This window comes from Mauremys mutica, chromosome 4 (genome assembly GCF_020497125.1).
Source record: "Mauremys mutica isolate MM-2020 ecotype Southern chromosome 4, ASM2049712v1, whole genome shotgun sequence".
Taxonomy (NCBI): Eukaryota; Metazoa; Chordata; order Testudines; family Geoemydidae; genus Mauremys; species Mauremys mutica.
This window is the reverse complement of record NC_059075.1, coordinates 136811679-136833957: the sequence shown is the minus strand read 5'-3', so window position 1 is coordinate 136833957 and position 22279 is coordinate 136811679. Positions and strand designations below refer to the sequence as shown.

Here is a 22279-nt window from a genome sequence, read left to right as displayed (position 1 = left end):
GCAGATCTCCATACAGACAGCACATTACTCCCAAATTAAAAATTGAAGAAAATATTAAAAACCCAAACATCTCAGATATTTCTAAATTGTTTAGTGATCTGACCACAGGAACTCTCCAGTTTTAATCCTGGCTCTGACACGGACTCCCTCTCTGTGATCTTGGGTCAACTACTTAGCCTCTCTGCTTAAATTTCCCCACTCAAACAGGAGGATAATATTTGATTACATTGGCAAGTGTGAGGATTGAGCATTGTTTGTTAAATGCTTTAATGAAATTCCTGGAGCCCTTCCCAGCATAGTAACATACTTAACTGTAGAAATAATCCTTTACCAACAAGTACTTCTATGTAGATTCTCAAGAAATTTTATACTGTTTTATCAGTTAAAGCTCTCCTCACGCAACTGAGATATGTTGGTAGAGAATAGCAATGCTAAATTCCTAGAAAAATTCCATCCTAATTTTACTGGATCTCTACAGTCTAGAGACTGCATGTGGCTCTGGTATTCTACTGAACAAGTCAGATGGTGCATTGTTATTGTTCCAGAACGTACAAAGATTTTTTTCCCTATCAGAAATTGAACAGATCCATTTTAAGAAAAAAAGGTTTATTTCAGATTACATATTTCCCCCCAACAAAAACAGTGAGATCAAATAAATTTAAGTTCACAGTTAACATAAAAATTGTATTTAACTCCGACATTAATTGATACTCTAATGTAAAAAATCTTACTATCAAAGGTAAGGAAAGGTATCAGCTAAGTTACTGTTTTTACTCTTTTCAAATCAAGCTCATTTGGAGTTTTTATTTTCAAAACACCATCCACTTTCCCAGCACAGTGACTCTTGTTTATAATAATGTTTAGTCCGCCCCACATATTGACTGAAAATTCTAGTTCAGAACACTCTTTAGTGCATTCCACCCTCTGAATGACAAGTTCTAGTTAGAAACACTTTGTAGAAGAGTAATATTGTCCCCTTTTAACATGATCCGACCTGCAACACAAAGGAGAACGGAAATGGCAGTTAGAGAGATTATCCTCAGGTCATGCAATATCTAACTTGCAGAAAATTTTGTTGCAGAAAATCTTTCAAAAAGAGGTCTGCATGGTGCCTGTATAATGCTTCTTTCTATTAACACTTACCATGGGAAAGACTGCAGTACAGCTCAGAAGTTTCCTTTCAGTACAGTAAATTAAGATAATACATAGACAGATTATCCCTCTGCATGCAGCACAGAGCTACAAGCCTATAAATCTATGGCGATCCTCTCTCCACAGTATATGACTGATATATATGAGATTCACTGCATTGCAGGGTATCAGTACTATCTTGAGCCCCGTACTCTGCTTCCTTAAAATAAACCAGAGTGTATCGCAATAAAAGCCATCCTGGCTGGGAATCGGAAGACATCACTGTTTTCAGATTCACTGTTTATCTTTGGTACTTGGCAAATGGTGAATACCAAATCCAAACATGGTGGGAATGGCAGCGGCAAAAGGGTTTCCTGTACTGACTCAGAAGGGTGATGGGACAAGGTGACAGTGGTACGTCTACATAGCAACTAGACACCCGTGGCTGGCCCATGCCAGCCACCTTGGGCTCACAGGGCTAGGGCTTTGGGGCTGTCTCACTGCTGTGTAGATGTCCGGGCTCAGGCTCCAGCTTGAGCCTAGGACCCTCCCACCTCGCAGGGTCCTACAGCCTGGGCTCCAGCTCGGGCCCAGAAGCCTACACAGCAATGAAACAACCCTGCAGCCCGAGCAGTTGTGAGCTTGTATGAGCCAGCCATAGGTTTTAATTTGTTGTGTAGACATACCGAGTATGTGGGGAGGGTATTAGGACTGTTGTATTTAAATTAATTAAAAACATAAGAATGGCCATGCTAAGTCAAACCAATGGTCCATGGAGCTCAATATCCAGCCTTCCGACAGTGGCTGTTGCCAGCGGCTTCAGAGGGAATGAAGAGAACAGGACAATTATAGAGTGATCCATCCCCGGTTGTTCAGCCTCAGCTTCTCGCAGTCAGAGGTTCAGGGACATCCAGTAAATAGGATTTTGTCCCTGACCATCTCTGCTATTAGCCATTGATGGACCTATCCTCCATGAATTTACCTAATTCTTTTCTGAATCCTGCTGTACTTTGGGCCTTCAGAACATCCCTTGGCAATGAGTTCCACGGGTTGACTGTGCATTGTATGAAGAAATGCTTTCTTTCATTTGTTTTAAACCTGCTGCCTATCAATTTCATTGGGTCACCCCTAGCTTCAGTGTTACGTGAAGGGGTAAATTATACTTCCAATTAATACAATAGTACAGATAGAGATATGGGAGTATGGAGTTTAGATTGGCCTCCTCCAGCCACTCTGACACCCAAGAGAGGGCAGAGAGCTGCTGTTTATTAAGCCACCTTTTTAAAGATTCAGATTCATTTTAGGACTCACTCACTCTTTGAGAAGTGCTGGATTCTGGCACACAGCCAATCAGAATGGAACATTCATCAACTCTCTAATCCCAACACAGTTAACCTACAGCAGATAGCAGAACTAAGAATCTTCCCAATGGGTTTCACTATCCTTCAGTCAAAGCTATGCATTTGCTCTGTATTTTATATCGCTGCTGCACATAAGGTTCATATATGCAGCTTAGTGCCATAAATCATTTAAACCATGCAGGCTTACCCAGCTGTTTCCTTGCTTTTGTTTTTGAGTGTATCTCCTCTGCATCATCCAGAACCAGGTTCATGTATTCATCAAAACCCTAAGAAACAACAACAACAGTGGTTAGTGAACAAAATCGCCTGGTCTCAAGCCTCAACAGCAGGAGTTGCTTTCACTAAGAGGGGCACAGACAAACACCTGTCAGGAATGGTCCAGATAATACTTAGTCCTGCCAGGAGTGCAGGGGGCTGGCCTAGATGACATCTTGAGGTCCCTTCCAGTCCTATGATGCTATGATTAAAAGGATCTGAGTAAGATGACTGCTTGGAAAACTGGGGGTCGGGGGGATGTTATTACTTCACTGTACTAATTTTTCTTGGGGAGTTGCAAATGGAACTTGTGAACTGGAAAAACAAATTAACGATGCAAAGTGCCTATAACATCACACTCACAATGATACAGCCTTCTATCCGCATGTTCACCTGTTCATAGAGCCACACCTGAATCCTGGACCTCTGCAAAATCATGGGCAGGGAGGAAGGGGGAAGATAAGAAAGCACATTATTAGCACAAATACTCCAAGCAACAGTTACTCATTGGTATACACAATAATAATATCTGTTTGCCACGCTGTAAGTAGTTCTTATAGAAACCACAACAAATATTTTTAATAAGACACAAGGTATGACACCCAAATTAGGACTCAATGTTGCCCTGAGGCAACTTATAAATAAAAAGGCATGTTTTCTCTCCAATTATTGAGGATTTGTGAACATGTAAAGGAATAAATTTTAGAAGATAAACAGTAGTAGAAGTCTGCTCGGGCCTAATTTTAAAGCCCGACCCAAATCCAACTAGACCACAGCCAATTTTAACCCAACCCGACCCCAAGAGTACTGTATTTAATTGTTTTCATACCCGACTCCAACACTTGTAGTCAGGTCCCACTGGGTTTAGGTCAGGTTGCAAGGGTCTAGGGCAGTCAACACAATCAGTGATAAGAACCTATCCGATCTGAGCTGCACCTCAATGCATGTTATACAAGTAACATCCAACCTAACCTGAACCTGACATCTGTATTCAGATCGTGTTGGGTTGCCAGGGTCTATACACACAAGTACATCATTGTACACTTTACCTTAGGATCAAACCTTTAGTATGCATTACTATTTCTTGGCATGCTAACAAAATATTAAACTTAGACCCACAGTGCGGTTGGGTGGTAAGAAGCTATTCAGTACAAACACCAAAAAAAACCTTAAGACCTAATATGTCAAGTATTATCAGTACTATTATTAGCTAGAGAAAGAAGAAACTGATCAGTTTATGAATCCCAGCTCCTTGCTGAAGAAGAAAGAATCCTTCCCCCATCCCAAAGATAGGATGTATCCGATATAAACCTCAGCAACATTACCATGGCTAAAAGCATGTTTTGGATCATATTTACAATCACACAAGGAGCTGATAGCTAGACAGCATTACTTACATTCTGCAGGTACCTGAAGATGAGGTTCTGTTACACAGCACTTAAGGAAAAGCACAGAAGCAGCTCCCAGCACAACATGTGTCACTGTAACAACTCATCTGGTTATAACCAAAGTTCCCACTGTACAAGCTCTTTATTTTTAGGCAAATCACTGTTTGTTTCTTGGAGGGGAGGGGGAGAAGTCCGGTTGGCATTGAACACACCGATTCCCCCTTGGATTCTGACAAAGAGCGGCCCCTTCCCGGTACACCCAGGCCACATCCCAGGTGCTTGGAAGAGGAGACTCCCTGACCCCCAGCACGTAATGCCAGGGTGAGGGGCTACATGGCAACCCCAATCTCAGCCTCCACCACCTGGCGTCCTCACTCCCCGCCAGCCCCCCACATCTCCCTGCCCTACCGGCCCTCTTACTTCCCCCTCCCCCCCAGCCAGCCCCGGCCCCCTCACTCCCCTCTCCGTCCCATCAGCCCCCCTCATCTCCTCCCCACCCCAGCCCCTTCACTTCTCCCTCCCCGCAGCCAACCCCAGCCCCCTCACTCCTCCCCCTCTCCTTCCCACCCCGCAGCCAACCCCAGCCCCCTCACTCCCCCCCTCTCCTTCCCACCCCCCAGCCAACCCCAGCCCCCTCACTCCCCCCCCTCACCTCCTCCCCCTCCCGGCCCCTTCACTTCCCCCTCCCCCCAGCCATCCCCCTCATTCCCCCGCTCTCCTTCCCGCCAGCCCCCCATATCTCCTCCCTCCCCCGGCCCCCTCACTTCCCCCTCCCCCCAGCCAGCCCCGGCCCCCTCACTCCCCTCTCCGTCCCATCAGCCCTCCTCATTTCCTCCCCCTCACTTCCCCCTCCCCCAGCCATCCCCCTCACTCCCTCCTCTCCTTCCCGCCAGCCCCCCATATCTCCTCCCCCCCTCGGCCCCCTCACTTCCCCCTCCCCCCGGCACTTCCCCCGCGGCAGGATACGATGGGCTGCACCATCACCTTCTGCACCTTCTGGCCCTGCCCGCGATACGCCATGGCCGCGAGCGAGCCTCAGCCAACAGACGGAGAGAGAGACCGGAAAGAAACCGTTACCACCAGCAGCCCACACGCGCGCGCTGCTGCAGCTCAAGGACTTCCGGTGAAGACCGGAAGCCACCGGGGCCTGCCTGTGGAACGCTGGGAACCTTCCCCCCCCCCCCACCCGGCCACTCTAGCACACTGGAGGACTCTCTGTCCCGCCTCGACTGCTCCCGCCTCTCATAGGGCCTCTGCCCATAGGCGGTGCGCGGCCTCCCGAGGCAGGTTCGAGGCCCGTGCTGTCCTCTGGCTGGGGGCACGAGCCCCACTGCAGGCCAGGCCCCCCAGCAACCCGGCCCAGGTGCAGACAAGGCCCCCCAACCTGGGAATTCAGCTCTGGCTGTTCAGAGCCCCTGCACAGAGCACAGGCCCAGAGCCTGCAGGGTGCATGCAACACAGGCATGGGGCAGGGCCAGGCGGGGTGCACTGAGTGACCCTGACATCCCCCTTATTCAGGCAGGCACGTCCAAATGCTGAAGGATGGCTGCCATTTGCAGAGATAAGTAGGGCAGGAGCCTCACCCCACTAGGATCCTTTGAGGAGTATTTTTCAACAATAAAAAGAGCTTTTAGACCAAAAGACGACACTCAAGGCCACTTGCATAATTCATAGTCATACATCTCAGCGAGACACCACCCTTAAATTCCACTCACTTGACCTTGCATCTTCACTGAAAGCCTTGCAGTGGATTGTATGGATGCTCAGGTTCAGATGAACCGTTGCATGGTGGGTGCAGTATGGCTGTCTAGCTGTCCTTTTTTTCCCCTCACACCTAAGTAGATCTGTCACCAGCTATACATGTGTGTTATCACTGCAGTTTGTCAGGTGTACATTGGAGTAATACAACCACTCTCACTTGCAGAAGATATTATGAAGTTGAGGAATGCAAACACATTAAGACTTTTCAAGTGGCTTCAGCCCCTCCATTTGGAGGCCTAAATGTATGCCCAGCTCTGGCACCAACCGTGCTCTGTTACTTTGGGAAAGTCACTTCACTTTCTGTGTCTCCCAGTTTTGTGAAGTACTTTGAGATTAAAGGAGTTAAGTATTGTGAATTCCACACACAGTCACACTGCCTCTTCCATTGTTTGCATGTTGACCCTGTCTCTCGTCTCTGCATACCCTACCACTGGGACATACCATTTCCTCTACTGCTAACATTTTAAAGAAATTATTGGTTGTAGAAACCAAAAGACCCTTTTGTTTGCACCTACTGCCCACCTCTGCATCTTACCCAAATACACAAAGAACATCTGAAATAAGACTTCCTACATCAGCTTTATTTAAAAACACGAGTAATGTTTTTCATGAACAGCCCAACTCATGGTGAACATGTATGATTCAGATTACATGTAAGACAATGCCTTAAATACAAACTAAATAGAAAAAGAAAGAATAAAATATTTACAGAAGTAATGGCATACATAAAATTCTGCCTTCGTAGACAGGACTTCTCATCCAGAGAAGGAAGTGAACAAAGCTGACAATGGAACAGAATATTCTGCTTAAACACAGGGAGATAACAAGCAGCAGGGAAAAGATTTTTAGATCACAATCTCTCATACATATGTCTCTCTCTGAAAGTTGCTTCCATTTGTGCACAAGCAACCAGAAGTCTCATTGTGAAAAGTCCTTCAGCAGGATGGAGGGTTGTTGCTTTTCGGCTTCTTTGGGATGAAGCTTCCTGCGTGGTGTCCCTCCTAGAACTATAACAGCAGTTTCTTCAGGAGTGGGCTTTTTAATTTAAAAATTGGTTTTGGTTCAAATCTTCCCTATAAGAACTAAGACATCACAGTGGATTATGAAATCATGTATCTGTTTTCTTTCAAAGACAAAATATTTACAATACAATTATATATATTTTTTAAAGCCTGCCAGCAGCAAAAGCCTTGCCTCACCTATATCCTCACAGCTCAAAGTCGGAAGGGACTAGCTTGTCGAACATTTAAGAAAATTAAAAAAAAAAAGTCAAAATGAACATAAGGTGACAGGATACTCAATACACCCCAATCTCAACCGTTCTCTCCATGTACACAGTTCAGACAAATGGACTGTCAAGCACAGAAGACTAGTTTTCCTAACATCCCAACCCCAGGTGTGTACTTCCTAAATGATTAGTTCAGGCGGGGGTGAGGAGGGGGGAGTTAGAGAGAAATGAGGGTGAGAAGAGAGAAAGGTATCCCACAGGACAGGGGAGGGCACAGAGTTTGCTCTGACCACTATAGAACACTTTTCTAAGACTTGCCTGACTTGACACATGCTTCCTATTGGCTGAATTCCAGCATAGTGCTACATCAAATCAGACAAGCCTATACAGCGAACTGGGGTTCAAAGAAAGCTGAAAGTTTTTTCCCATCAGTGCCAGCAGCTACTGCTTCTCAGCAGAAGAAAAGTCAGCAGAAGAGGGAAGAGATTCTTGGAAATGAGAGGCACTTTTAAGACCCATTTTCAATTTACTGATGTGCAGCAGACCACGAGGGGTTACACCACTTGCCCCAGGACCTTACTCAGTCAACAAAAAGTACCAACCTCCCAAGATTTAGTACAGTATGATTCAAAGGGAGGAAGGCAGTCTTCATGTACTGTGTAGCTGCTGTTTTCCATACTGATATTGTGTTGTCCCTGATAATTAAAAGGAAGTAAGGCTGGATGGACTAACCCAATCTCGCACCTTTGGCAGTATGTTTGGCCCACATTACTGTAGTAATTCTCCTTCTCGCCCCACTTTTTCATTAATTTTCCCCAGAATGTTAAAACAAGAAGGTAAGGACAAATACAACTCAAGAGTTGCCATGGTAATTCCAGGCCATCCAAGAAAACAAAGCAAAAGAAAGCTTTGAAACACACTCACTGAGTTTTGCACACCTTGCTGAGAAAAACTTTTTTTTTTTTTTTAAAGCCTTCACAGCCTTAAATCAGTGGAAGAAGTTTACACCCCTAGGCTTTATAGATGGGCTCCAGGATCTTTCTGGCCTGAAACTGTGAAGTGCTTTGTCCTCACATATTCAAAATAGCTGCCTGTGGTAACAGGATGGGTACACAGGCTCTTAACTCTGACCTGCAGGGAAATTAACGACAATTGAGTGCAGATATTGCCAATTTCTACAAGTTCAAGTGTACTTGAAGACTTGTGGCAAAGCCTCATATAGAAGAAAAAGGTTTATCTTGGGTATCCAACAAAATAGAGTTTAAAATGTTTTTTGTTTTAAAAGGTAAGTATAAGTCTGGTTCAGCTGTCAATCATTTCAGATAGTTCAAGCAGGAGGTCATCCTCATCTTTCCCTGCGTCCAGATCAATCTCTGCTTCCAGTTTGCCTCCAGAGATTTCCCAAATCAGCTTCTCAAAGTCATCTTCTACGGATAAGGGTGCTTTCCCAGCTGTGGTGGAGCTCAGTCTGCGGGTCTTTACTGCTGCCTGTGAAGAGGTTGGGCTTGACATCTCTGATTGAGCCACAGAGGCTGCTTGGCTTCCTATATGCAACTCAGGGCTTGGGAGAAGAGAGAGAGCAATTGAAAATATCTATTTTGCCAAACACCCTATATTACTGCAGTGTTACCTCCCACACCTCCAATCCTTTGGAACTGCTGTGTAATTAAGCAGTGGCTGTCTCTGAGTCCAATGTAATATTACAGGTACATTCTCAGTTTGGAGACCTAGACACAACCATGAGTATTAAACCAATCTTTTTCCTAGATCCCCAAATGCTCTGCCTCCAAAGACAATACACTTACACTAATTTACTAAACTGATTATAAAAATGTGAACGCTAAAACTTTGTGAACAGTTTGTTAAAACAGATATCAACTATTTACTCTTTCCATCACACATTTGGATGAATTTGGTGCTACTGACAGTAAGAAGCTGACAGCAGTGGATTTTAGTCAGCCCTGATTCAGCCAGGTGCTGCATAAACTTGTCTCACCCAGCTCTGCGTTATTTTCTTCACCTAATATCCCTCTTCTCTTACAGAGCCTTCTGCTGAGACATGCATTTGGTCACAGAGAATGCCAGCTACTAGTTAGCAGTTGAGGAGGAGCCAGCAGGAAAGTCTTCCCCTATCTTCATCCCACTCCACCACCACCCTCGCCTCTTTCAGGACCTCATAAGAATCCAGAAAGATGCTACTGAAAGTGATGCCAATTCACCAACATTAACAAAATCAGCTCAAATGTTTTAAAAGATAATCCAAAGGAGAGTCTGCTAAATAGTTAGAAAATTAAAGTAGGGTACGTTGCAGGGTTTAACGGGTATATTATAACATTGATGACCTCAAATCATCTTCCCAAATGTCAGGCAGACACTGTACTGAAGTTTCAAATTGAAACCCCAGTGACAAAAACCTTTTCTAACAGGAACAGAGGAGCAAGTTGCAGACATTACCTGTCTCTGGATTTTGCTCTCTCCGGTACAGTGGCTGGACTATCCTCCGGCAGGGCTGGAACAGTAGTCTGGGAAAAAGCAAGGTGAAAGTTAAGGTACAAAAGTAAAATATTTCTCAGCAGATTTCTTTTCCTCCAGCATAATGCCCACCCCATCCTTGCACAGCCATATCATCCCTGAGCCCCAAGCCAAAACAATTCTGGGCCTTCCCAGACAAAGTGAGCATAAAACTCGATGCCTATCAAGGGCCTGAAATCTTCAGCAGTAGTTGACTAGCCACTCTGGAATGCACGTAAGTGGTACGTACTTCACCCCACTGAGAAGACATTTAACTAAGAACATTATAAAAGTGCTGTTACTCATTTAATAAAAGATGGAGGAAGATACATCAAAATCATACCATGGTATGGTAAGGGACTCAGATCTGGACAGAACTGCATAAGAGAGATAAGACATCCCTATATCTATCTTCGATCTTCTCTTAGGGGCAGGGTGAAACACTTCTGTTCGGGTTTCACCATAGACTGTCCAGCTTGTAAACCAGTTTCCTTACCAAAGCTGCTTTTTTAGCTGGGAGCTCCTTCAAGTCACTGCTAGTGGTGCTCAGTGGTTTCACAGCTGCTATGGCAGAAGGATGACTTTCAGCCACCTTACGTTTCATGGCCTGCTTTGCAGGGGAGATGGTTTTCACGCCTGATGGCTTCACATTCACCTTGGGTTTGGCTGGAAAATAAAAGCAAAGGAACAGAAGCTGATTGGTTCCTAGGATTGATGCAGTGTCCTTGCTCCTCCGTAAAGCCAGCAATGAGTTTAAGGCACAGCACCTTGTAACCCCCAATTAACCCTTTGGCAGGTAGTTCAAATACATGTATTCAAAAAAACTAGATAAATGCATGGAGGATCGGTCCATCAATGGCTATTAGCCAGGATGGGCAGGAATGGTGTCCCTAGCCTCTGTTTGCCAGAGACTGTTCATTCCCTCTGGGGCACCTGGCATTGGCCACTATCAGAAGACAGGGTACTGGGCTAGATGGACCTTTGGTCTCACCTAGTATGGCCATTCTGTTCTTATGTAGTCAGCAAGCTATAAAAATGCTAATAGACTTACAGTGTCTCATCTTATCAGCTCTAACACATTTCAGATAAATTACTTCACCTCCATTAACACAGCCATCTTTGGGGTGGAATGTAGGAGCTGTACAGCAACACTACTCAACAGTCAGGGATGAATTTATAAACCAATCAGAAATAAAGGGGAGACTATAGAGAAAATCTGGACAGCATCAAGATCCTAAGCAACACCATCACTTTTCTAGGGTAACTTTACTGAAATATCAGTGTTCACAAATGAAAGCCATTTTCTAGTTAGTTTTTTTTTTTTTTTTTTTTAAGTTTGGGAATTTTAGGGCTCTTGAAAAGGAAAGGGTTAACATGGATGAGAGCTGGGCAGAAACAGAACAGGCAAATTATGTATATGCTTCCTCTCCCACCCACATCAAGGATCTGCACAACTTGTTACACTCCTGTGCCAATGCATCTAAATCCAGACTGGCAGTATCTCCTTTTATTATTCCATTCTTCTTCTGAATCAAGGTCTGGCCATTTTGCCAACTGAACAAAATATGCGTCATACTATGCTGCACTTGTGAGGATGAGAAAAGTCTAATTATGACTACACTACAGAATGGGCACTGGTCATCTTTCCCTGAAAATACTGAGCAAAATAACTGAGTGATTTGGGGAACAGATTAAGTGATCCAGCCCCTAAAGTTACATCCCTGCTACAGAAAAGTTTTCAACTAGCAATAATCACACCTCAGATTAACTTTATTGGCTATGTGACATTCACCTTTAGCCTTTCGCTCCAGAGACTGAGCTGCATGTTTCACTGGTAGTACTGAACCCTCTCTTCCTGGACTTTCCATCACTGCTTCCTCTGATTTCACAGTCAGTCTCTTTGTCAACCGACAAGTTGCCCCAGGTGTCACTGTGGACTCAGGACTTCTGGCCACTGGGCTCTTCTCTTCAATCGTTTCTTCTCCAGGGGATGACATAGCAGATATTTCCTTCTGGAGCTTCTCCTTCTGCCGTGGCTTCAGCTGCCGCTTCTCCCTCAGTATTTCTTCAGAACTCTTCATCTGAACGGTAGAGTTGTTTGCACTCTCCTCTGAAGACTAGAGAAAATAAGAGGAACAAGATGGGACAAATCTAGGGAGACTCCATAACAAACACCTAATCAGTAATTCCTATGGAGAGGACTCTGAGCTCAGCACCCTCCTAATATCAGTCAGCTGCATTTTGGTAACCTACATCAAGGTTCACAAACACCCTCACCTTGCCCACAGAGGCTACAAATCCCAGCATGGGTTGCCCCTTCATCAAAGCAAAAGACTCTAGCTGCAATCTATTCCATTCTTAGTAGGAGCCCAAGGGAAACACGAGTTGCCAATCCTGCCCTCAACAGACAGATTACCTCTGATTACAAAGTCCTGGCTTTTGCTATTGCTATCAGGACTTCTTATTCATTGCTAAGTATAAATAGCAAGAAATTCAAAGCCATTTGGTCATTGCAATGTTGTCTTGAAATGCTACCACAGAAGACAGGACTCTAGATTAATCTCCAGAACTTAGATGCAGAAATGTACAGACATCCCCACTGCATTGGAGGTATGTGCCAAGTCATGCTGGTAAACAGAATGTGAATGTCACCCAAGGCACCGTCTGACACATAGTGTTTCCTAAATTCTCCAGGGACTCACCTCTGCAGCCTTGTCTGCTGGGCCAGTTCTGAGGGGCGGAACGCTCAACTCCACCAACTTCTTTTCTTCTCTTCCAGGAGCTTTAAAACATCCCAAACCCACATTGTTAATTCTAAGAGTTCAAACACCACAGATCTCCTGAATAGCATTTCACACTACTGATTTCCAACCTTTTGGGGGCAAACGAACCAGTTTAATAGACTAAGAATTTGGCTGCAGCTTGTGCTCTACAATCTTCCATTCAGTTGTACACACTGTAATCATGAGGTCTGGGTTGCGCTACACACCAGAGAACTTTTACTTGCAGCTGACCAAGCACTGTGATGACCCAAAGAGACTCCCATTTAATGTTACATCTGAAAGACACTTTCTAGAGTACGCATTAGGTATTGTGCACAGGGAATGAATGAATGGGGCTGTTGTCTGTAGGACCCCTGCCTTATTTGTTGTAGAGGTTGGAAAGTGTATAGTGAAAGAGGCAGAGGACTATAGGATGAAGAAGGATGGTCTCATGGTTAGGCAGTTGAATGCTGCCCTGGTAAACTAGATTCTATGCCTGCCTCTGCCACAGAGTTCCTGTGTGATGCTGGGCACCTCACTCAAACTAGTGTTACCAGCTGGCTACTAATTGTGTGTTCCCCATTTTCTGGGTGCCCAACATGAGACACCTGTGGTTTAAGACACAAAAATGCTGAGCACTCAGACATCAATGGAATTGTGCTTTGAACATACAAAGTGCTCGTGCTCCAAAAAAAAGCAAGTCCTAGATATTTCAAGTTGGGCACCCAAAATTAGTGGACAATTTTGGCCTTAATCTCTCTGTGCCTCAGTTCCCCAGCTGTAAAAAAAACCACAACACACACACATACACATACACCTCACAGGGGTGTTGTGAAGATGCATACATTAATGTTCATGAAACAATGACTCCAATATTATTTTGAGAGGATCACAGAAACTCCCAGGAGGGAATGAATTTTGTATTCAGTACAAAGTTTGAGGCCTGAGGCCACACATTCAATATTGCATTTTGTCCTCCACATTAAATAACTATGCATTCACTGAATGAGGCAGGAGCCCCATAGATTACACAGCAAATGATATGCATGACAGTCTTTAATTACATATGTACAAAGCAGCAAGTAAGGTTGACATGGGCAACCCTGATACTGGCACTTCCTAACTTTTGACTTTGACAGTCTTCTAGCCGTAATATGTAGTGGAGTGAGTGAATTCTGAGTAAGCTGAAAATACTAGCAAAGAAGGGGGAATCTGCTGCACTATAGGAATGGCCAAAGCATTTGTTACCTGTCAACTTTGTAATACGCAGTAATCTCCTCCCGGTGGGAGTAAGCTCAGGTTGCGGTGGCGTATTTAGGGTGTTCTCTCCACTTTGCTGCATCCTCATGGCTTTCTCCTGCTTGATCTCCTCCAATGTTTTAATGCGCACCTCCCCTATTGACATGGCTTTGCCTGTTGACTCCTCCAGCTGCCCTTTGCTGGCTATAGGCGGAGCTGCAGTGCCCTGCTTCTTGGGCTCACTCTCAGTCTTCGGCTTGGTAGGGCTTTCCTCCGCTTTTAGCTTTTCCTCCACTTTTAGCTGCTCTTCCTCTCCCAGTTGCCTGTTTTTTTTCTCAGCCAGGACCTCAGAAAAGGTTTTAATTCGAATTGTTGCGGAGGGTCTCACCCTTGGATTAGGATCTTCTGTTCTACAAGTCTCTTCAGTCTTGGGTTTGGTTTGAGGTTCTCCCCGTCTCTGGCTGGCTTTCTCAAGACGGATTTCTTCTAGTGTTTTCACACGGATCTCACCTGCTGGTTTTGCAGCTCTCTCTGTCACCAAAAGAGGAAAAACCCAAAACATTTAAAGAAAAGACTGTGACCTGTGCATTGAAAAAAACACCATAAGTAGCCATTTAGGGCCCCCCAAAAAACTGTGAATGTCGGTATGTCAAAGAGAAAAGAAACCAAATCATAATCTAAACTTGTGAATGTGGTTTAGGGAAGCATGTATATCAAATTGTAGGGCAGACTCTGATCCCTTTTCTGTAAACAATCTATTACTACTGTGATGACTGCAGCACAGAGGTAAATCTGCCCCATTCTACCACTACCTTGTACCTCCACTGGCATTTCCAATCCCACCTCTTGGTTTCCAATTTCTATTTCACTTGTCTCCAAGCAGGTTTTAAACTCTTCTGCTTATAAATAGGCAAGCAAAGCTTGCCGAGGCACAACTGGAATCAAATTGGCTGTCGAGAGCCAGAACTCTCATGCTGGCAGATACAGGAGCTCTAAGGGTAGGGTAATGCGGATTGCTGAGCAATGCCAGGTCCAGGAAAAAGGGGAGCATCAGCTTTAACACACAGCTGTTACCTGTCTCCGTGCTAGTCTGCTCAGCTGGCAATCCTAGCCTCTCCTTAAGAGACTTGGGGACTTGAACTGCAAGAACAAACACAAAGCAGTTAGGTGGGCTGCTCCTTTGTCTCTCACATAGTTCCAGGAAATTCAAAGTTACATTAGAGGCTTCATCTAATATACAAAGAACCAAAAGGGAACTACAAACTGAAGTCTGTATGTAACAAACCCAAAGATTTCTTAAGCAGTGGTACCTCTTTTTGGTGCTTTGTCAGTCTTCTCCAGAGATTCAAACTTCTTTCCCAGCCTTTCAGTAAGGCTACGCTTCAATGGAGGGCAACTTTCATCTGTAAAGCCAAACATGGTGGAAAGAAAGTCAACAGCTAATACTTGAACATATTAACAAGAGCATATACATAGGAGGACTTGAAGACAGAGGAGTTGCCCAGAAGCTCTGCCCTCTTTACCTTTTGCAGAGTTTAATTTTTCTGTGTTTATTTTCCAGCTGCTAATATCTGCTATTTCTACTTCTAAGTTATAGTTCCCAAGTAGCACAATGGTTCTCAATGGAAGAAGCATTTTGAAACCCAAGTAACAGAAGATAAGGATGTCAGGAGGGTAAGAGGCTCTCTGAGAAACCCTCCCTTATGAAGCAACTGCCAAATCAAGGCAGGGACTCTCAGGGTTGAAAGTTCTAAAGCACATCACAAACTTATAGGGGTTCTCATAATAAATTTTTGGTGGCCTCAGAGTGTGGCCACCAACTTTTGCTGGTGGGTGTTCTGTCAATTTTTCCTAAAACACTTAACTTTAGGAAAAACAAATAAATATGCACATATACATGTTCAAATCATTATAATTTATTTATGTAGAGGTTTTTTGCAGACTCAATTAAAAATAATGTACAGTCGTCTCCATTCTTTATTGGACCTAAACAGAACAGAAACACAAATAAGGTGTTTTGTAGTGTCTTTTGTTGTTGTTGCTTTTGCTTTTTGGTTGCTTTTTTAAAAAGACTTGCTAGCTAGTAAGTCCTCTGCTGGAAAAAGATGTATTTGTATATCTGTTAATATCAGTTTCCACAGCAGACTTACTAGCTAGCTGGGGGAGCTGTGAAAAGTGATATTAACAAACATACAAATATAAATTTTCACAGCAGACTTACTCAGCCAGTAAGCCCTGGACAAGAGGTGGGTAGGGAGACAGCAGGGACCGGGGCAACGGAGGGGGGGGGCAGGGGAGGCCAGGAGTGATGTAGGGGGGTGGTGAGACAAGGGCTGGCACCTGCAGGCAGGATCCAGGGCTGGAGCCCAAAGCCCCAAGACTGGAGCCTGCCGCCAGCCACCTCAGGGCTGAAGCCCGAGCCTCATTGCCCCATGGAAGGTGGGGAACTCACACTGGCTGCCTGTTCCTCTGGCGTTTGTGACTCCAGAGGGGGGCAGTGCCAAACCCCTGCTGATGGCCCTGGGGGAGGGATCACTGCTTTGCACCCCACCCCCACTGCCAGTCACTGCCAGGAGGCTGTGGTAGCAAGAAAAGCCCCAGGTGGCTGCATGCGACCACAGTGGCTGCATTTGAGAAACGCTGTCCTACAGTATCTGAAATGCAGACATCTTTCAGGAGAAGGGCACCAGAACAATCTATCTGCACAAGCCTGGGGGCAAATGCAATATGTCTGCTTTGGTGTTTTGGGGGCACCATATTTCTCTGGTAAAGCATACAAGAAGCCACAAGCTCAGGAATTGCCAAATAGATGACTTGATGGCTTCTGACTTAAGTTAAAGAAGCAGAGTATGTAAGCCATCAAGTCATCTATTTGGTAATTCCTGAGCTTGTTCCCCATTTTCCAAAGAGACACTCCTTCCCCTTTGCAGCCTGGTTGGGGTTAAGGACCCACCTGTCAGCATGAGTCACAGCAGCAATTACTCTGCAACCTTATGCAGGGCTGTAGAAACTGCCACCCCATTACAGACCAGCATTCAGATAATGGGAGAGTCTCATACATATTCATTTTTTTCTTAAACTAAATTCCTATAGCTTTATTTTGTTCTATAAAATATATTTTCTAACCACAATAACAGAGCTGCAAGGAACCTTATAGCTGTAATGGCAGATGGGTGTTGCAGATTTCAACTTAAGTGCAGTACCAGAGCTGTGCAGAGGAAGCTGACTCTAGCCAGCATTATTTCTCTAGCTTATGAGTTCTTACCTATGGAGGGTTTCCGTTTTCCCAGTCTCTCTGAGAGACTCAATCGAATCAGAGGCTCCTCACCTGGAAGAATGAAACAAAAGCATCTTTAATTTGGAAAAAGCAGTAGCCATATATAGATATAAGATTATCTTGCCAGTTTACACAAGTGATAGACTCCTATTGTAAATCATGAGATTTTGCCTATTGGCGAAGAAACAAAAATGCAATAATATTGCATCATAAAACATTTTGAAAATGTACTAGGAAGTGTACTGTAATATACTTAGTAAAAATTGTAGTATGAGATCTCGCTTCAGCTTTCTGCTATGACTCTAATGACAAGTGTGCAAGTTACATACTGTGCTGATTAGGGAGGTTCTCCTACAGCAGAAGTATTCACAAAGTTAAGGTTTTACTCTTACAAGCAAGCAAAATGCCTCTTGAGATCACAACTTCCATGTTCGGCCTCTAGTCTACTAGACACCTTTGAAGATTTATTCTTTACTAGGATAAACAACTATCAAACAGCAACGAGTCTCTCTCTGGAAAAAAAATGGAACCTAGCATAGTCTTACTCCAGACTACCTCATGAACATACTCTCCTCCCACCCACACCTGCTAGCGCCCTCTCCAATGCCACAGAGATTCTCTGTAGTTGCTTCCTCTCAATAGTCTTCCAGTTTTCTCCTGTTTGCACCCATTCATTTCTCTCTCCTTTTGTTATTTGGTTCTGCAGCTATATCTTTGTGCAAATGCTTGTCCTGATCCTGTAAACACTTGAGCACATATGTAGCTCTACTCACACCAGCAGACCTGTTGGGAGTAAAGTCAAGCACATGTTCAAGTGTTTGCAGCATTATGGTCACATTTTGTAACACTGGCTTGTTATGGTTAGCTCGTGCACTTCTCCGTAACCCTTTAAGGTGATATCCAGATGCTGAATGTCCTGATGCAAAAGTCAAAAATCTATATGCTGAGTACCAGCACTGTCAGAGGTTTTCGATATATCCAGGGATTCTTCTTTCAGCAGAAAACCATGGGTTTCAAAGCTTTAAATAAAGTCTTCAAACACCTTTTGGCACTATCAGTAGCAGATGAACACCATGTTGGCCAGAGAGAGCAAGGACATCTGGACCAACACTACAGTCTAAGGAGCTACTAAAATGGACCCAGGGGAGCAGGCAGCAGTTATCATTACCTTGCTTTGCAGACAAGGTTACAGTCCTGATCACCGTCCGTAGGTTTTCCTTTTCCGGACCAGGAATGGTCTGGGATTGGAGTGGATAAACAGAAACTCCAGAGGGGCCTTCTGATCACAGCAAACAAAAATATATTCAGTTAGCGGGGAAAAAAAGCCACTTCCTTACCACATCAGGAAAAATACAAGAGTTACTTTGTTCCTGGCAAACTGATTTTAAATCACTTCAACAAAAACATTATTTATATGCAAATGGAAATCAAGGCCCAGATCATGCAATTGAGGGTGTGTAAAAACACCTTTAAGAACAGATCTCCCACTCAATCAATTGCATATCTGGGCCACAAGAGAAGAGTAAATACAAAGGACTGCACAGAATAATCCTAGCCAATGCTTGGCCAGCTATCCAGATGCTACAGGGGGGAAAAGTTACATAAGGAACATAGCATGAGAGTATATTCTTGTACCCATCTCATTTCGACTTTACTCCCTGCTTTAGAGGGTCTGACTAATACAAGAGAGCTTGTGCGATCTGGATTCTGCTTTTAACACCTGAACTATTTTAAAGCCATTTTTTCAAACAATACAGTCCTTCTCTGAAAGCAAATACAGATTATCTCAACAAAAAAAACCCTGTGAGTCATCCTGTGTATTTCCCATGCAGGAAAAACTGTTGTCTCTCTTGAGACAGGAGTGCCATTGAATTTGGGAGGGAGGGAGAGTAACTCACCACCTTGTTTTTGTGATTTTTCCTTCATTTTTTTGGACTTGATTTCTTCAAGTGTTTTTATTCCAAAATTCAAACTGTTATCTGAAAATGCAGAACTGTGAATGAACCCAAAACTTAAGAGCAATGGTGCATGTCTATGAATACAGACCAAGCTTCTCAACATTTACTGCTTTTTCCAAAAAATAAATTAAAAAAATAAATAAATCAGTATTAACAGACATGAAAGGGGAAAAAAAAACACCTAAGTTCTTGGCCACAGAATTTGGGATAGTTTAGTAGGTTGCTTGGTCTCACGAGAGAACAGAAGCTGCATTTTTAAGAATTACCAACATCTGCGCTATTAGGCACTTGGCCTACTTTTAAGGGGTTTTGTTTGTTTTTTTGAATAGTGTGGGGAAATCCAGGCTTTGAACTCCCCTTTGGTCTCCTGACGCAGCTGTCACAGAGATGCTCACCTTCCAGAGCCATTCTGTGTTCCCATTTCTCACTGTTCTTCCACAACATGCTGCTTTCTGAACTAGCTGCAGTACACTTTTTCAGCTGTCAGAAGATGCTACTGCATGACCATACAAATACCCACCTTCCCTACAGAACTTCCTTGGTGATGTCTGTTTAAGGAGTAAGAACCTCAAAACTACACCTGCATGGTAATTTAAAGATGTAGGGAGCGATCTTCCACCATCTTACACTAATGTAAAGCAGGAATAACTCTACTGAAATCAGTGGAGTTACCCAGTGTAACTAAGGTGCTCTAGCCTGATGACCTACATGCTAACGCATGGACCACACCATATGCTCCTAAAGCTAGCGAGATTTAATGTAAGCATTGATAACCAAGATGAATTTTTAAAAAGGTAACCTGAAAAGTCACACTATCATTTCCTGTTTCAATGCCTACTGCGATTGCTTAACATAAACCAAAAGCGTTTGAAAAAAGAATGAGATAAGCATTGACTGAGCTATCCTGTTTGTGACTGGGGAAGAGTGGCTGATACCCAAAAATCACCTTACTAAGAAGCTCAGCCGATAGCTAGAATTAAGGTTTTTGCCAGGCAAACCACAGGGGTGGTCATTTATTACATTTGACCAACACCTAACACAATGGGGTCTAAAAGCCAACCTGGCTGTGACCTTTAGGAGCTCCTGCAATAGAAACATGAAATACCTTGTTTTGAATTAGCACTGGATTTCCGAGTAGAAATTATCCGCAATCCATTATGGGTTTCTGTAGCTGGCTGCTGAACAGGTGTTTTAGTTTCATCTCCCTCTTCAGAAAGCTGATCTGAAAGGGACAAAATGTTAGCTCACACTCAATTAGCATCAGGAATTGGACAAGACTGTGTGCACTTTGGGGCAGGGAAAACCAGGAACCTTTTTGTTCTGGTTGCATACAGCAGCTGGCACAATGGAGTCATGGATCATGACTGGGGCTCCTAGGTGATAATGGTAATACAAATAACTAATAACTAAATCTTGTGCTTTCAGATATCAGACCATGGACTTACACAGCACATTTCATCTAAGGGGTGCAAAGGGGTAAGTACTCTCTTCATTATGTGAAAGTGGAGGTATTGGGAGGTTAAGGCCAAAATGGCCAGGGTTTTTGGGTGCTCAACTTAAGCACCCAACAGCTCCCTCTGACTTCAAACGGTGGCCACTTAAAAAAAGTTGGCCTAAGTGACTTGCCCAAGTATGGCCATGCCAGAGCTAAGATCTAGGTCTTGTGACTCAGTTCCTAGCTCTTAATTGCTAGACAAAGCTAATTCCTGGATTGCCTAGAAGGGTGATGGTGCTTAAGGACGAAATTCCCTTCCTGTTTCCCTGTACAACAAGAGTTTAGAAAAGGTTTCCTCCAATATTCCAGGTATTGGCCATTGCACAGTGCAGAATGCTAGACTAGAACCACCACAGGACTAACCATGTAAACTGACGGTTGATTACTAGGCTCATAGCAAATGCATCAGTGCTGTATGTATTTATTTAAATATCGGAGATATAATATGCTTCAGAGGTAACATCTGCTCACCATCATCATCTTCATCATCATCTGCAGCATTGATTACGACTGGAGGATGAGTGGGGCTGGGAACGTTTTCAGAGTTTTCCACTTTCATCACCCCCCGCAGCTGGGGGGAGGGGTTGGACTGGACAGAGAGTTTATTCTGCTGCAGCGAGATCTGGGTCACCTTCACCTCCTCTTCTACAGACTCAGTCATACTTGGCAGCACAGCTAGAAGAACAGTAGAAACACCTGTAAATTGCCTATTTAAAACCTTGAATCCAGCACTTCATTCATTTCCAAAACCATAATGCATATGAACTTCCAGACATGCTGAACTCTCCTTCACTATGAGAGAAGAGCAGCAAAGAACCAGACTAACACGGCTACCCCTCTGATACTATGAGAGAAGAGAGTCTGCTCAGTATGAATATGCCAGGTGAGAGAGCATGGATGTCTGGCTATTATTTTTACTGCCCCACAAAGCTCTCTCTCGTTGCACCTACTGAAAGGCCGAGTGAGATGAGGGTAGCCTAAAACAGAAGGAAAATGTTAATAAAAGGGAGAGAAGCAGCTAAGCATAAAAAAAATGGGGTGAAATCCCCATAGCTATTCATTTCAGCCTTGACTACAGCTGCAGGCCCATTTCTTGTGCTCAGGCTGGCTGGTACAAGTCACCTGTTGTACAGCACCGATGCTGCTATATAAGTAACAAATTTCCTTCCTGTTTTGAAAATATGAAGACTTCTTGTCTCACAAAGAAAAACTGACCAAGGTGAGCAATACTTCGACTCTTGGGCCAACAAGTTTTAATATCGACCTCAAGAGCCAGTATTTGTTTGTTAACGAAGCATATAATGTAATATTTGATGCAGTGGTCTCAGAACTGATTTTTAAATAAATATTTTTGACATTTTAGGTCAGACTGGTGTTCCATTTGAAACCACCACAGATTTTAATTTCTATCATGAACAACTGAGCAGCCTTTGTTTTTCAACTACCAATAGCAGGAGTACTCGGAAATATCTGTGCAAATAAAAGTCCAGAAGTCAGCTCTACAAGGCTTCAGGGATCTGGGGAGAATTGCCGAAACAACTCACTTTTGCTTGGAGGTAGGAAGAGTCCATCGACGTAGCGTCCCTTGTTGTGATGGAAAGCGCAGTTTAATTTCTTACAGCCAACTGGCTGGTTCTCCCAGTAGCAAGGGATCTCACTGCGTTTTTTCTTCAGACAGACAAAACAAAGACCCACATTAAAAAGTCACCTTGGAAAAGCTACAGAGTCATGCAGTTATCAGATGGTATCCAAGTGGCATAGAATGCTCACAGAACAATCACAATGCAATATTATGACTTTGTTTCACAGGTCAAACATGTCACAAAGATAAAGTATTTTAACATACCATTAGGACATTGCCTCATAACTGAAACAAAAATCCGATCTAGTGATCTGGGCACATATACAATCTT

The 22279-nt window shown here is 43.8% G+C and overlaps 2 protein-coding genes across 5 annotated transcripts in view; both read right to left on the bottom strand.

Annotated features, from left to right (window-relative positions):
* Positions 1-589: 589 nt before the first annotated feature.
* SNRPE (small nuclear ribonucleoprotein polypeptide E) lies at positions 590-5274 on the bottom strand. Its single transcript, XM_045012548.1, has 5 exons — positions 5102-5274; positions 4145-4171; positions 3111-3173; positions 2680-2758; positions 590-994 (listed from the first exon to the last, which is right to left on the bottom strand). Exons 1-5 carry the CDS (start codon positions 5153-5155, stop codon positions 939-941), a joined length of 279 nt encoding a protein of 92 aa, XP_044868483.1. The 5' UTR covers positions 5156-5274; the 3' UTR covers positions 590-938.
* A 1182-nt stretch (positions 5275-6456) lies between these two features.
* The window catches only part of ZC3H11A (zinc finger CCCH-type containing 11A), a 28168-nt gene continuing 12345 nt past the window's right edge, over positions 6457-22279 (bottom strand). For 2 of the 4 annotated variants that reach the window (XM_045013881.1, XM_045013880.1), the window contains exons 5-18: positions 21911-22034; positions 20838-21041; positions 19977-20093; positions 18812-18892; positions 18082-18192; positions 16902-16964; positions 14947-15039; positions 14711-14776; positions 13646-14167; positions 12338-12417; positions 11428-11752; positions 10132-10301; positions 9579-9646; positions 6457-8685 (exon numbers count right to left, since the gene is read on the bottom strand). In XM_045013881.1, coding sequence (XP_044869816.1) covers positions 8427-8685; positions 9579-9646; positions 10132-10301; positions 11428-11752; positions 12338-12417; positions 13646-14167; positions 14711-14776; positions 14947-15039; positions 16902-16964; positions 18082-18192; positions 18812-18892; positions 19977-20093; positions 20838-21041; positions 21911-22034 — 2283 coding nt within the window. In that variant the 3' untranslated portion in view covers positions 6457-8426. The remainder of the gene's footprint in view (positions 8686-9578; positions 9647-10131; positions 10302-11427; positions 11753-12337; positions 12418-13645; positions 14168-14710; positions 14777-14946; positions 15040-16901; positions 16965-18081; positions 18193-18811; positions 18893-19976; positions 20094-20837; positions 21042-21910; positions 22035-22279) is intronic. The other 2 variants (XM_045013882.1, XM_045013883.1) reach the window with 2 other exon arrangements.

Coding starts and splice junctions, on each gene's coding strand:
- SNRPE (XM_045012548.1), bottom strand. CDS start 5,155: ATGGCGTATCGCGGGCAGGGCCAGAAGGTGCAGAAGGTGATGGTGCAG. Junction 4,172..5,101: donor AGGTGATGGTGCAGCCCATC/GTATCCTGCCGC, acceptor GCTGTGTAACAG/AACCTCATCTTCAGGTACCT. Junction 995..2,679: donor AAAAGCAAGGAAACAGCTGG/GTAAGCCTGCAT, acceptor TTTGTGTTGCAG/GTCGGATCATGTTAAAAGGG.